Consider the following 16422-nt stretch of genomic DNA (forward strand, 5'->3'; position numbering starts at 1 on the left):
AGCCAATAAATACAGCAAAACAATATGTTGGAGGATATGGTGGATGGAAAAAGAAAGATACTATGATACTTAAAAAAAATATCTTTGTGTCTTGCTCTGGAAGTGGTTTCGAGCTTACATTTGAATAAAAATATCTCTGACCTGAGAATTAATCACATTTCAATCACAATAATGAGGAAAGAGGATCAAGTCATAGCTCAGGGAGAACTAGGAAGAAGTCCACTCTCCTTACTCTGCTTCCTGCTGAGATTCTCTCCGCAATTCTCTCCACATCTGAGCTTCTTCCTTGAGCTTGTTTCTTAGACTATGAATTTCTGAGTTGGGAGAGCTGGAAAATCATTTTAAGATGTTCTACTGCTCAACTGGAAGTTACAAGAAGAAAACAAATGGGGTGAGAAAAAGAAGAAATACACTTACAAAACGGGGCTTATGAACTTAAGGAGGTATCGTCAGTCAGTCAGTCACTGTTCCACAACGGGGAAATTGGCTTAAAAGTTAAAAAAAAAAAAAAAAAGATTGGAAAAAATAATCTACTGTATTCATTCTTTTGATAAAAAAAAAAAGTAGTTTTGTACATTTGAATATTTTGAGAGTTTCTTTCAGAACTTTAAAGGTATAAAAAAGTAGGCAAAAAAAAGGGAAGTTTAAATAATAATGTATAAGATTTGTACATAGTTGAATAAGAAGACAGTTTGAAGCCTGAACTCTATCCTTTATTCCCAGCTTTTAAATAATCTTTTCTATCCCTTAGATACTTGGGACCACGTGGAGTTCATTTTGAGGATTGTATCTGATTTAAAAAGAAAGAAGGGGGATCCCTGGGTGGCGCAGCGGTTTGGCGCCTGCCTTTGGCCCAGGGCGCGATCCTGGAGACCCGGGATCGAATCCCACGTCGGGCTCCAGGTGCATGGAGCCTGCTTCTCCCTCTGCCTGTGTCTCTGCCTCTCTCTCTCTCTCTGTGACTACCATAAATAAATAAAAATTAAGAAAAAAAAAATTAAAAAAAAAAAAAAGAAAGAAAGAAGGGTGTCCGGGTGGCTGAGTGGGAGAAGCGTCTGTCTTCCTTTGGAACAAGTGGTGATCCCGGAGTCCCAAATTGAGCCCCTTGGGGGGGGGGGGGGCTGCTCAGTGGGGGGTCTGTTTCTCCCTCTGCCCCTCCCCCTGCTCCTTCTCTCTTTCTCAGTCTCTCCCTCACACACTCTCTCAAATAAATGAATGGAATCTTTAAAAGAAAAAAAAAGGAAAGAGAAACTTTCCTTCATCTGACACACAGCCATTAATTTACTCACTAATACTGTTTAGGACCTACTATATATTGCATCATCCCACGCACCTAAGGACAAAGCATTCCAAGAAACCTAGGCACGCCTCTGCTTTCTTTCTTTCTTTTTTTTTTTTTTTTAAGATTTTATTTATTTATTATTTACTCATGAGAGACACACAGAGGGAGAGAGAGGCAGAGACACAGGCAGAGGGAGAAGCAGGCTCCACGCAGGGAGCCCGACGTGGGACTCGATCACAGGTCTCCAGGATCACACCCTGGGCTGAAGGCAGCGCTAAGCCACTGAGCCACCCAGGCTGCCCACGCCCCTGCTTTCCAAAGTGTACAGTCCACTTGAGGAAGCAGGTCTTATAGGATAAATAGAGATCCAGGCAATGCTATACACAAGCCAGCCTTGTGATGTCTAAGTCTGCCCTCCTGCATCTCCCCCGGGCTTTGTCTGTATCATGTAGGGTTTGAGATCGACACCCACAGTTAGGGTCTGAGAATTGAGGAATAGAGATTTTATTGCAAATTTTAATACAGCAAAACTGGAAACACCCTTGAGGTCACCAATAAGAAATTGGACAAAGGATTGTCCCTGCCATAGAATGTCGTGCAGCCATTAAAAAGGATGGGGCAAAACTCCATTGGGGTAGCATGAAAGAATGCCGAGGACACATTTTTGAAGGAGAAAAGCAGGCTATAAAATGATCCCATTTCTATTAAAAAGTCTGTGTCTACCTCTATCTTATACATGCGTTTCTCCATGAATGATGTGTGTGTCTCTATGTAGATGCATGCATACATGTGTATATAAATGCAGATAGAATAGAAAACTAAAGCCAAATGGTTGCCAAAGGTTTCCACTGGAAAGTGAGGACAGGACACAGAATAATGGTGAAGAGAAACTTATTCCGCATACATCTGCAGTGTATGAATCTTTTATGATAAATTATATTACATATTTCCCTGTAATATTAAAAATAAAAGAAAAAACAAATACGCTGAGTCTTGCTTTTTAAGGTAGGCTCAGATGGCAGAAATAAGCAGTTTATTTTATAACACAAGGAAGGATGAGTTTGTTTCTCTTCTAGTTTCTGGATGAAATGATAAAAAAAAATAATAATACATTTGGGAAACAGAAAGCAGCCCATAAACTAATATGTGCAAGGCAAAGTGAGCCTTTTATGGCTATTAGCTCATATTTTAGCCACATACTACAAACAAATCCTAACATTTATCAACAGCCAAGTTAGAACATCTGCCTTCCTTGGCAACCAGAGAGAGCCCCATATTTATGCTTTCAGATAGTCATAAAGTGTCTCAGAAGCCTACCAATTGCCTGTAGGAAAGGCAGGGCATCATCTACACAGTTATACCCAGAAAATATGTGTAATACTTCAGTCTAGTTCTTACCTTCCTAAGTGGGAGGTAATATTTGTGTAGAGGAGATAGGGACTGAGAAAAGGAGAGGGAGGCTACAAAGGGAAGCAAAAATGAAATTTAGCAGGAACCCTGCCCCGCCTGGTGTTTATCTGAGTTGGGCACAACTTGACCACCCTTCCACATGTATCTCCATACACCCTCACTTCTCCTTCCCTATCTTTGTTCTCCTTACTAGCATTGAGGGAGCTTGTATAAAAGGCATCAGGAGAGCATGAAAAAGCACATTGTTGCAGACTCCTGGACAGCAGTTCACCCTCACTCGGAGGTCTCCTGCCTCTAGGAACAGCTGTAGCTTGGTCTTCCCCACCATGAACCTCAGACCTAAGGCCACCTCCTCCTGTACCAACGCCAGCACTCTCCAGGTCCTACAGGGGCTGCTACTGCTGTCCGTGCTGCTGACTACACTCATCCCCTCGACTGCTGGAGAAAGTAAGAGAAAGGCAGGAAAACTGAGGGTGGGGTGTCTGCTGCTGTGCAGCTGTGGTTGCTTCTGCTGCAGCAGTGTATGGGGGAAAGCCTGCCCTGGTTCTCCTGGGGCTGGAGACGGTCTTTATACTGATAACTCTAAGTGGCGAGGTTGTGCTTCGTGGGCACTTAACATGTGCCAGGGGCTCTGCTTAGGTACTTGACCGAAGGTTTGAAGATCATGTACGCAGTGGCTCTGTGAGAGCCAGCTAACGAATAAGGGGACTAAGGAAACAAGTCAAGAGATAAGGTCTTCACCATAATCGTGACCACTAATAGAGCCACATTTTCTACTCCAGCTAAGAGTGTGGACTGTGAGCGGTTCTTGGAACTTCGCTGCCTGTGTACAAAGACTGTCTCTGGCATTCATCCAAGTAACATCCAAAATTTGGAGGTGCTCAGAGCAGGACCCCATTGTGCCAACGTCGAAGTGATGTAAGTCCTTGCTTCCATATCATTGTCTCATTGAGAGTTAGGGAAACCTCTATTACCCCAGCCCCATGGATCCCTTCGGAGAGTCATGGCAGGACACTCACACAGAATTCCTTTTTTTTTTTTTCTTCTTCTTAAAATTTTATTTATTTATTCATGAGAGACACACACAGAGAGAGAGAGAGAGGCAGAGACACAGGCAGAGAGAGAGAGAAGCAGGTTCCATGCAGGGAGCCCGATGTGGGACTCGATCCTGGGACTTCAGGATCATGCCTTGGGCAGAAGGCAGGCGCCAAACTGCTGAATGAATATTCTCAGGCGTCCCTCACACAGAATTCCATTCCCTCTTTCAGAGCCACGCTGAAGAATGGGAAGAGAATCTGCCTGGACCCAGAAGCTCCCAAAATCAAGAGAATAGTCCAGAAAATTTTGGAAAGTGCTCAGTGAACGGCATGACCTGTTCTCATTCTGTCAGACTCTTTTATCCCCCACGAATGGTAGGAGTTTAAAGGCTTGACTCTTTGGAGTTCTTATTTATCCAAAATACCTATTTGCATTGTATGAAACTTTGGATATGTTTTCTATTCTGCCTCAAAAAGTCGCATGGTATTCTGAGAAGGCTGCTTAATAGATGCAAAGAGAAGGCGACAATAAGCAAACTTACATTCGAAATATAGTGTATGGTTTATTCTCTAACTCTTGGTTAAATGTGGCCCCTTGCTTTACATTCCTTTATTTAAAATTTTCTTTTCAAATACTTGCATGTGTCTTAACTTATCTGGTTGTACTTTACTAGTTAGACTAGCTATGCCCATGATGATTAACAGATTCCATAATGGTCAATGATATTAGGAATTGCACAGAGCTCAGATAGAGCATTTGTTCAATAAATGTTTGTTAATTAATTTAGGCACATAATAGAGTTTTTCATTGTCTTAATCTTAGGATGTCTTCTTTCAAAGCATTTTCTGAAGAGCTTTTAAGTGTTTATTTTAACCTTCAAACCCCAAAATAATAAAGTTGGATAATGTGAGTCTTGTAAGCAGAGGTAATTTATTTTAAAGAGAATATATTTAATCCTAGTGGAATAAAAAATATATGATGAAAAACATTAATATTCAATATTTTTAAAAACTTCAGTATTTTCAATAATAATACTCATAACAATACAGGTTCAGTATGGTGTTAAATGTTTTAACCAATCATGTTTCTATATATTTGCATTCACTTAATATCTGCCTGGTTACAATTTTAGTATTAGATTCAACCTTGTGAATGAGTGAAATAAAAAATGTAAACCTTATCAGACTTCTAATTACTATTTTATAATCAACAGAACTTTCATTCTTTTTAAAATCGTTTTTATTTGAATATAGTTGACACCCAATGTTGCATTCATTTCAGCGGAGTGATTACACTTCCCAATACCTTATGCCGTGTGCACAAGTACCATCTGTGGTGTTATGACACTGTTACAACATTATTACGACATCATTGACTATATTCCCTATGCTGTGTCTTTTGTTCCAATGGTCTACTCATTCCATAACTGGAAGCCTCTACTTCCTGTACCCCTTCATCTGCTTTGCCCATTCTCTTCCCCTTCCTTCTGGTATTTCTTAATCCCTTAAATTTACACCCACACTATTCTTACACAAGTGTTAACAGGAAATCAAAATTTGTTATTGCTTTGTTGTCATATATTAATTTTAACAGAATTGTTGGAGGAAAAAATGCCTTAATTACCTTTTTTTTACACCTCAGCATTCCACAGTATAGCAAGCAAAATGGCTAGTTGATGATTTGTGTCATTTTAAATGTATTATAATAACAGCTGAACTTTATTGATAAGTTTCAATATACCAGGCATATTGAGTGTTCTGTAAGAATGAATTAAATAATTCTCACAAGATAGCTGTGATCTGGTTAAGAGGACATCCTCTGCAGAGAGAATAATTGGATAAATAACTCTACCACTTGCTAGCTGTGTGACTTTGGGAAAGTTGCACGACCTTTCTGTGCCTCAGTTTCTTCATTCCTAAAAGGGGATAATAGCATTATTTATCTCACACAGTTGATGTGAAAATTAAGAGTTAATAAATTCAAAGGGCTAGAAGTAATGCATATCACATTATAGCCCATATATAAATGGGTAACTATTTGTTTTTATTACTATTAGCATCCCAGATGTTATAGGGAAGAAAACTAAAGTTCAAAAAGATTAGGAAATTTCTTTCAAGGTCAGATAACTAAGTAGGTGACAGAGTGGGGGTTTGAAACTCTGCTTTTAACCACCACACCACTCTCCTTGATTCTTCTTTCTCTAGTAGAGATTACATAATATATCACGCAGTGTCACTGGCAAACAAAATAGGACCTGATCATAGTAAGTAGCCTACTGTGATGATTATAGTAGAAGAAATAAGGTCATCAACCCCAACCTCTGGATGGATTTTGGGGAACATTCATGTATTAAGCATTTAGTTACAAATTTTATATATTAAGATCTCTTTTTATTATCTTCTCATCATAGGCTCAGTAACTTAAAATGTTTTGTCTACAAAATAAATGTATTTGTTAATAGCTAACAATTTTGTGTATATATATATATATTTATTTATGACATATACATGTAACAAAGCAGTAAATGGGGATTGCAGTCATTTTCATTAGTTTTTCTCCAATAAATCAAAATAGTTCAGACATCTCATTCATTTCTATAGTGGTTTCCTACTGAGATCCAACAGCGCCAGCTCCTGAGACATGACACAGTTTTTTCACTGCTATACCTCCTAAGATGGAGATGTCTTTTATTTTTGTGTACACATGTTAAACTGTTTCATTTAATGCAGAGAAAGAATAATTTAATTGCCACTTACTACTTCCTGCAAATACTGAAATCCATGGGTAAGTTTGCACAAATCCAGTATCCCTCCCATTCACATCCCAAACCATCCCTTCTGTCCGCTCCCTCTGCCACGAACCCTATTTGGGATCTCAAGTTTTAATGCAATAAACTTGTCTAATTTATAGCATACTCTGTATTAGCCATTGCTTTGGATGCTGGATATTCAAAAAATGTAAGTCACAGAGAATTGTCCTTGAAGCGATCACTGTCTAGTTGGAGAGGCAGTTAGGTTGAAAAATCATCACAACCATGCGAGACACATACTAAAATAGAGACATGCTCTAACTGCATGAAAAAAACAGACACATAAACAAGTCAAAGCCTCAGCATCATCATTGTCAAAATTCACTATCTTCATGAATATAGTACTTTATATCAAGTCCCTACCCATGTGCTGCAAGAGTGATAAATGTTATGATCTCTCTCACCTTATAGAACTTTCCATCTGGGGAGACAAAACATTTTAAACACTTTCAAACACTCACACACATGCATATACATGTGTGTATAATGTACATATGTGCAGGGCACCTGGGTGGCACAGTCGGTTAAGCATCCAACTCTGATTTTGCTCAGGTCATGATCTCATGGAGCCCCACATCAGGCTCTACACTCAGCAGGGAGTCTGCTTGAGATGTTTCTCTCTCCTCTGCCCCTCCCCCTGCTCATGTGTGCTCTCTCTCTCTCTCTAAAATAAGTAAATAAAATGTACACGTGTGCACTTTTGGAAGATCTGTGAGAAATCGCAAATACATAGGGTGCTACAAAACACAACAGGGAACACAATTAGCTGTAGCTGTCAGGAAAGGCCTCTTGGAGGAAGTGATGTTAGGCTGACACTATAAATTCAAAAAGGACTTGGTCAGCAGATAGGCAGGCGGTGGGTGGGACACTAAGAGAAGGAACACTGTAGGCCCAGGAAGCAAACTGCACACCCCTGCAGAGGTCTGGTCCTGATGAGCATTAAGCCAGCCGGGGGGATCCCTGGGTGGCGCAGCGGTTTGGCGCCTGCCTTTGGCCCAGGGCGCGATCCTGGAGACCCGGGATCGAATCCCACGTCGGGCTCCCGGTGCATGGAGCCTGCTTCTCCCTCTGCCTGTGTCTCTGCCTCTCTCTCTCTCTCTGTGACTATCATAAATAAATAAAAATCAAAAAAAAAAAATTAAAAAGCCAGCCGGGTCCATGCAATGGGCTACTGATGCCCTTCCCACCGCTAATCAGTGTGGGAGAAAGCTTTTGGCTTTGAGATGACGGTATACCTTGCCCTAATCAAGAGCCCAAGTCATCCTTTTTCAGGAAAGGGAAGATGGTTCATATTGATCCCTTGACCTTTCCTGTGTGGGATTCTGTTGCATATGCTCCATTCACTCTTCTGAATCTTTTCCACGTGCCACTCCGTGATGCTCTGTGTCCTTCTGAGAGCAGCATTGCTCTGGCCAACAGTACAGCCTGCCTTAAACTGATGCCCAGTACTGGTCCAGGTCACAGCAGGCCTGCAAACTCCCCTTCTTCATCTCATTTCTGGGCCCAGACCAATGGAGATGCATCTAAGCACCAAGTTTCTACAGAAAGAATGCCCTCAAATATGACTTTCACAATTTTTCTCAGAGTGAGAGGATAGATGAGGATAAACAGACTTTGCTCCCTAGAGTTTATCGGGTGAAGGCTGGTAGGGCGGCAGAGATTCTGTACAAGAGAGACTGAGGGAGGCCTCCACAGCCGGGGCAAATTCAGAACTAAGTCATCATCTAAAGACCACACTCAGGGCAGCCCGGGTGGCTCAGCGGTTTAGTGCTGCCTTCGGCCCAGGGTGGGATCCTGGAGACCTGGGATCGAGTCCCACCTCATGCTCCTTGCATGGAGCCTGCTTCTCCCTCTGCTTGTGTCTCTGTCTCTCTCTCTCTTTTGAATAAATAAGTAAAATTATAAATAAAAAAAGACCACATTCAACTTTTTACCAGCAAGGAAACAATTGCTAAGGACACAGCTTTAACGAACACAGCCGCCCAACCCAGCTGAGTGTAATCTGTAGGAAAGGCAGGTGGGAATATGCGGTTCTTCAGTCGGGAGTCGGGAGGAAACAGCCTGGGTCAGGTGTGAAGGTACCAGCTCTGACCCTGCAGCGTGGTGACCGCAGAGAAGTCCACAACAGCCACCAAAGGCCACATGCGGGCTATGAGGTCAAGCGCTGCTTCTGACTGCACCCATGAGTTCAGGTTGGGGTTGGGGATGAGGATCTTGCTCTCACATCCAGCCCAGACAGCTGGCCCCCGGCCCCCCCACCTAATCTTGGCTGCCCAGAGCCCAGCTCTTCCGTGAAGTGTCTCAGCCTTCCGGACACTGGGGATAAAACAGGCCTGGAGAGGCTCGGGAGCCCCCGGCCTGCAGAGCCCCAGCCCCCCCCCACCCGCCACCCGCCCCTGCCCTTGCACTCCGGGGCTCCGGCTGACACCTGCCCGGCAGGAGCCTCAGCGGTGCCCGCGCCCCAGACCCAGGCTGGGCCCAGGGCTGCTCCTGCGGCTGCTGGTCCCTCCCTAGAGGTGAGAGCTGGCGCGGGGGGAGGGCAGGAGCAGGTGGGGCGCTCCGGGCCTCCGTCACCCTCAGGGCACTCCCCGGCAGCCCCTGACGCTTCTCTGGGGGACACAAGATTCGTGGGTGAGGAAATGAGAGCCAGACGCGGGGACACACCCCGAAGGTAAGTCTGGGGGTTCCCAGAGCCAGCGGCCCCTTCTGCGCCCAGGGGGCTCGGACCGAGACCAGGACCAGGACCTGCGCTGCGCCTGTATGAGGACCAGGGCCCTGGCGCCCCCAGGCCGGGCAGCAGCCCAGACCGTGACCCGGTCCCAGCCACTGCCCCACCCCCGGACGATGTGAGGCCTGGAGCTCGCTGCTTGGCGCGGCCCGCCCTCCACCTCCTCCGCACCCTGCCCCCTCACCCCGCGCCTCCCCACCCCCATCACCCCCCCCCCGCCTCCTGCCCCCTCACCCCGCGCCTCCCCACCCCCATCACCCCCCCTCCTGCCCCCCTCACCCGCGCCTCCCCACCCCCATCACCCCCCTCCTGCCCCCTCACTCCCGCGCCTCCCACCCCCATCACCCCCCTCCTGCCCCTCACCCCGCGCCTCCCCACCCCCTTCACCCCCCCTCCTGCCCCTCACCCCGCGCCTCCCCACCCCCATCACCCCCCTCCCTGCCCCCTCACGCTCCCGCGCCTCCCCACCCCCATCACCCCCATCCTGCCCCCCTCACCCCGCGCCTCCCCACCCCCATCACCCCCCCCCTCCTGCCCCCTCACCCCGCGCCTCCCCACCCCCATCACCCCCCTCCTGCCCCCCTCACCCCGGCGCCTCCCCACCCCCCATCACCCCCCCCTCCTGCCCCCCTCACCCCGCGCCTCCCACCCCCATCACCCCCATCCTGCCCCCCTCACCCCGCGCCTTCCCACCCCCATCACCCCCCTCCTCCCCTCACCCTCGCGCTCCCCACCCCCATCACCGCCCCGCCTCCTGCCCCTCACCCCGCGCCTCCCCACCCCCACACCCCCCCCCATCCTGGCCCCCTCACCCCGCGCATCCCAACCCCCATCACCCCCCCTCCTCCCCCTCTCACTGCCCGCGCCTCACCGCGCCATCCCACCCGCCCATCACCCCCCCTCCTGCCCCCTCACCACCCCGCGCGCCTCCCACCCCCATCACCCCCCCGCCTCTGCCCCCCTCACCCCCGCGCCTCCCACCCCCCATCACCACCCCCCTCCTGCCCCTCCTCCCGTCGCGCCTCCCCCACCCCCATCACCCCCCCGCCTCCTGCCGCACTCACACCGCGCCTCCCCACCCATTCACCCCCCTCCCTGGCCCCTCACCGCCGCGCCGCCTCCCCACCGCCCGATCACCCCCCCCGCCTCCTGCCCCCTCACCCCGCGCGCCTCCCCACCTCCCATCACCCCCCCCGCCTGCCTCCCACTCACCCCGCGCCGTCCAACCCCCATCACTCCCCCCGATCCTGCCCCCCTCACCACCGCCGCGCCTCCCCATCCCCCATCACCCCCCTCCTGCCCCCCTAGACCCATGCGCCTTGCCCACCTCCCATCACCCCCCCTCCTGCCCCCTCTTCACCCGCGCCTTCCCACCCCCATCACCCCCCCCCTCCTGCCCCCCTCTACCCCGAGCCTCCCCACCCCCATCACCCCCATCCTGCCCCCCTCACCCCGCGCCTCCCCACCCCCTTCACCCCCCCTCCTGCCCCCCCTCTACCCCGCGCCTCCCCACCCCCATCACCCCCCCCCCGCCTCCTGCCCCCCTCACCCCTGCCGCCTCCCCACCCCCATCACCCCCCTCCTGCCCCCTCAACCCGCGCCTTCCCCACCCCCGATCACCCCCCTCCTGCCCCCCTCACCTGCCCTCCCACACCCCATCACCCCCCCCCCCCCACTCCCCTGCACCCCTCACCTGCGCCTCCCCACCCCCATCACCCCCCCTCCTGCCCCCCTCACCCCGCGCCTCCCACCCCCATCACCCCCCCTCCTGCCCCCTCACCCCGCGCCTCCCCTCCCCCATCACCCCCATCCTGCCCCCCTCACCCCGCGCCTCCCCACCCCCATCACCCCCCCTCCTGCCCCCCTCACCCCGCGCCTCCCCACCCCCGATCACCCCCCCTCCTGCCCCCTCACCCCGCGCCTCCCCACCCCCATCACCCCCCCTCCTGCCCCCTCACCCCGCGCCTCCCCACCCCCATCACCCCCCCTCCTGCCCCCCTCACCCCGCGCCTCCCCACCCCCATCACCCCCCTCCTGCCCCCTCACCCCACGCCTCCCACCCCCATCACCCCCCTCCTGCCCCCTCACCCGCGCCTCCCCACCCCCATCACCCCCCTCCTGCCCCCCTCACCCCGCGCCTCCCCACCCCCATCACCCCCCTCCTGCCCCCCTCACCCCGCGCCTCCCCCCCACCAACCCCCCCCCACCTCCTGCCTCCTCGCCCTCCCTTCACGCGGTGCCTAGTCCCATGTTCAAATCCATCCCCTGAACGACGCGTCTTTCCCTGGCAGAGCTTCGCTGAAGAATGGGAGGAAAATCTGCCTGGACCCCAACGCCCCCCTGTACAAGAAAATAATCAGGAAGCTTTTGAGGAGCCAGCTGGGTGCCTGATTCTGCATCTTTGCGCCGGAGGGTTTTTGTTTTTGTTTTTTCCTCAGCCACCTAACCGTGGGAAAATCGTCTGATGTTTCTATTATCCTTCAAGTGCTAAATAAATAAAATAAATCCACTTGCGGTACAAACGGTTTCTTATCAGAGCAAAGAAATAGCGTCAGCTTGCCACAATTTCATTTAAAAAAAATTCCAGAATTTTAAGCAAAAATACATTTGAAGGAAAGTTTAGTTTAATAAAGACCTGCTTCACTTGGTGTTTTGCATTGACTAATACATATTTGCATATTGATTTAATCACTCTTAGATGTTACTGGCTTTTTAAAATTAATCAGATTCTGCTTTTATCCCCTTTAGATTTATACTCTATTCTAGTATTAAAAGAATTAATAAAAATGAAACTAGGATTCTCTACTACTTAATAGAAATATATGTATACTCTCCAAAGAATTATACTAAAATATTTTACTCTTTATTGGTGACATTGACATTTCACCAAGGTGAAATGTTAAAAGTGGTTCCTATACCCACATTATTGCCTCTAGTGGATCCTGCCTTTGGCAAATCCGCAGACCTGGTTCTTATTACATTTCATTTACATACCATGCATGCTGCTCTAGGCGCACAAGTGTCTCGAAGAGACGTTTCCTTGGTACCCTCACATTCAGTAGCACTTTATTGCAGTCCACCACCATTCCATGAATCCCTTAACATTGGAGAAATCAAGACTGTATGTTAAACAGCTGCGGAAACTAGGAGAGGCGCAAGATTGTGCTTTCCTTCTTCCTTCAGGAAGACATTACTATGTTTTGGGGAGACAGGAGGGTGCTGCCGATGGGCATGTTAGTCACCTGCTGCTTCTGTAACGAAGTGCCAGGAACACCACGGCATAGACAACACAGATACATTATCCTACGGTCGTTAAGGTCACAAGTCCAAAATGAGGCTCACAGGCTAAACTCAGGGTGTCCTCAGAGCTGCGTTCCTTCTGCAGGCTGTAGGGGAGACTCTGTCTCCTTGTCTTTCTTAGCTTCTAGAGGTCATCTGCAGTCCTGGGCTGGTGGCCTCTTCCTCCACCTCCAAACTACATCACTCCCACCTGTTTCTGTTGTCACCTTTCCTCTCTCTGCTCTAACTCTTCTACTTATACTCTACTTGTCTCTAAAAAGAAGACCCTTTGTGATGACATTGGGCCCACCTGGATAGTCCGTAACAATCTTCTCATCTCAAGATCCTTAACACATCTGCAAAGTTTTTTTTTTCTTCCTTGCCCTATAAGGTGACATTTTCACCCATTCCAGCATGGTGCCCAATGCCATGCCACACTTACTTCCCCCCTGTGCCTGAGTCTCCTCATCTGTGAAGTGAGAGTAGTATGAGCATATACTTCATAGGTGACCATGAGGAATTAAATAGAAGATAGAGGCAAAACGCTTAGCATCGTTCCTTCTGCAAAGTCTATGCTTAAGATTAGCAACTATACTTATTACTGTTGCTTTCAATATTGCTGTCAGGGCCGCATCCCAGCTAGTCTGGAGGGTGGACTAAGGTATTCAGCAGAATGACTCTTGGTGAAAAGCAGCAAAATATTGTGATAGGATTAAAAGTTCCTTAAACTTTGGGAAAGAAACATTGGAAGTGGAGTGTGGGTAGTAAGACTGGTTTTTTTCTTTGCTTATTTTCCTTTTACAGCCTGCCTCAAACAACCTACTTAGTTAGATTCAATAATCTAGGTTGACTCGAAGGGCCCAGGTAAATTTTGTGAAGTCAACCCAGGCTGGTCCCATGCAAATCCTTCCTTCAGAATTGCAGGAGAACTCTTTTAAGTGGCCGCATTTATCAGCAATGACATTGGGAGAAAACTTCCCTGCCAGGGGAAAGCCCAAATCAGACAGCACCTTCCTACAGCTTCCTGCTCTAGGAACATTTATGGAGTAATAAAGTTTGAAGGTCCTTACTTTTTTTTTTCCTACAGAAAATGTCTACAAACTAGGCACTTACTGCATAGTCACAGACCTTATCAACTGAACAAAACCACCAAAAGATATTTTGCTTGTGGAAGTTGTTCTGTATTTTTCTAATTATTGCTTTTTTTCTCCTTAGAAGGCCTTTGTGGTAAAAACAGTTTCCTCTTCATTGCATAGATCACTGAGGGTTTAGTTGGTTTTAAAGATACATCCAACCAAGTTTCTTTCTTATTATAAAAGACAACGAACACATGCTCAGTATGGATAACAGAAAACACAGTGAAATTATAGGGAAAAATTTTTAAAACAACTGGAATTTTGCCACTCAAAAGCTTTTTTAAAGTAGTTATTGGATATTGATCATAAGGTGAACTGCTAATTTTCAATAAATGATCATTGTGCACAGCCATAAAGGAAACAGTAATCACTTCATTGTTAGGGAGCATTCCTGTCCCAATTTTACAGGCAGGAAACCAAGTCCTAGGGTAATAAGTTTTTCCTTGGTCAGAGAAAGAATGTCAAACTGAAGTGATCAAGCATTCACTTGCACATTTATAGGTATAGTGTATTCACTGTATTCGCTGTGTGGGTATTTACATATTTACACACACCCCTAAAACAAATTCACAATTCAATACCTATCATTGTTTGGTACAGTGTGTTTTGATATTTTATTTTCAAGACTATTCTACTTTATCCACTTTTAAGAAAATGTTGGCCACAAGCCCGTCAAGTATCTCATAACCCAGTAATGGATCGTAACTTACAGTTTTAAAACATTACTGCAGTTCTTTGATTAAAGATTTGAGTTTTAAAGTTCATGTTGGAATTTCACTCCAATTAGTGCTTCACAAGATACTCGGAGCGTCAGTAGGGACAGGATGCTCAGGACCAGCTGGAGAGTTAAATCTCCTTGCGAGTGGTCCATTTTTAATCTCAATCTGCAGGCCTGACCTGGGGTTGGAATCTTTGGAAACCCCATAAAGAGTGGCTTTAGGGCGAAGATAGAACACCAGAGAGAGACTTGTCTGAATTGTTAAGATTCTCTTTTTCAGCTTGGGGCTTCCACTTATACTAACTGCCCACTCAGCTTCAGCCACGCACACCCTATTTGGTCCCTAATGTAAACTGAATCGAGGACAGAAAACATTGGTTTCTAGGGGGGGCTTGGAAAACGTAAACACATTTAGTAAATTCAATTGATGGGTTGATAGCTATTTTTTCTTCCCTTACAGTTCTTACTCTGGAGTGGGTGGATTTAGCCCAGGGATAGTGGGCTCTTGAATAAGGCAATCCTGGGTTACAGAGTTTTGACTCTGTGTACCCTGAGTTTCTTAGTTCTTCATCTGAAAAACCAGCAGGAAAATCCACCTCAAAGTTGGTAGGAAAGGGTGAATCTCACTTATAACAGTACCCAGCATGGGTCTGACTCAGAATTGGAAAATAATGAGCAAAAGTTACTTTTCTTCTCTTCCTTTGGGAGTTTTGCCTCCAAAGTACATTTCATTTCCAAATAGTGGCCACATCCTTGAACTAACAAGTAACCATTGAGAACATGGCCAACAAGCTAGAATCTTCCCTTCACAGAACCACAACTCCAAGCTTGAGTGAAGATAACTATAGTAGTCACCCCCTTCTGAACTTTTGTGTTCCTTGATTTTATATACCCACTATCAACCTTGGTCTGAAAACTCTGAAAGCAGATGGTCCTACTTCTAACAGCATCAGAAGGCCCATAGTAGCCTAATGCTCCATCACAATTGTATGCCATTCACCGCTTCGTCTCATTACGTACGCATTTTATCATCTCACATCATCACAAGAAATAGGATGAGTACAATACAATATTTTGAGACTGAGAGACTACATTCAGATAACTTCTATTACAATGTGTTGTTACAATTGTTCTATTTTGTTATTGTTGTTATCTCTTACCCTGCTTAATTTATAAGTTAAACTTTATCATAGTTATGTATGTATAGGAGAAAACATAGTATATATAGGGTTCAGTACTATCCACTAAGTCAGGCATCCAGCAGAGGTCTTAGAACATATCCTCCGTGGTTAAGGGTGGGCCACTGTGGTTAAGAAAAAAGTTCAATGTGACAAATACAAGTTGTATTTTCCATTCATGATAAAAGCTAGAAGAAAACCAAATAACAAAACCACAATGTTTATCACCCAGCGTATCTATAAAATATTCAGGAGATTTGGTGATTGGGAGCCTGGCATAACTGTTTATCTAGTATAGAAAACAAGGACAAGAAATAAACTTTGGGTTTAATCTTGTGAAATATTTATGTCTTTGCCAAGTCAGACCCATGGGAATTATGCTATTATTAGCAAGTGTTGTGATGAGAGGTAATAAAACTTGAAACCAGAGCAGTCATCAAGCAGAATTGGAGCAGTCAGCTCTTTATTTATCCACTGTGTTGGAGAATTAGTTTTCTTTTTGAAATAATTCTAAGGATGAAGATGGGATCAATTGAGGGTAAAGGGAATAAACCAATCTCTCTCTCTCTATATATATAGATATAGATAGATATAGAAAGATATAGATATAGATGATATAGATATAGATATAGATATAGATCTCCAACAGGATAATGATTAGACTGCATTGTGATTATTCTATTTCTTCCTTTAGATCAGGGAATAAGGGTCTTGCCTCTTCTCTTCATTCCCACTTCCAGAAAAATACCTAATGGAGTGGGTGCTAAATAAATATTTATTAACTACACGAAGGGAACAGTAAGGCAGCTAGTACCATGATGCAATGGTACAGTCGGGTGCTGGG

The 16422-nt window shown here is 46.6% G+C and overlaps 1 protein-coding gene across 1 annotated transcript; it reads left to right on the plus strand.

Moving 5' to 3' along the window:
* Positions 1–2943: 2943 nt before the first annotated feature.
* On the plus strand, positions 2944–4710 carry LOC121472639 (platelet basic protein-like). The gene is made up of 3 exons (XM_041723895.1): positions 2944–3139; positions 3475–3610; positions 3961–4710. The coding sequence occupies exons 1-3, from the start codon at positions 3019–3021 to the stop codon at positions 4052–4054; spliced, it is 351 nt and encodes a 116-aa protein (XP_041579829.1). The 5' UTR covers positions 2944–3018; the 3' UTR covers positions 4055–4710.
* Positions 4711–16422: the final 11712 nt, after the last annotated feature.

Source organism: Vulpes lagopus, chromosome 12, assembly GCF_018345385.1.
Source record: "Vulpes lagopus strain Blue_001 chromosome 12, ASM1834538v1, whole genome shotgun sequence".
Lineage (NCBI taxonomy): Eukaryota > Metazoa > Chordata > Mammalia > Carnivora > Canidae > Vulpes > Vulpes lagopus.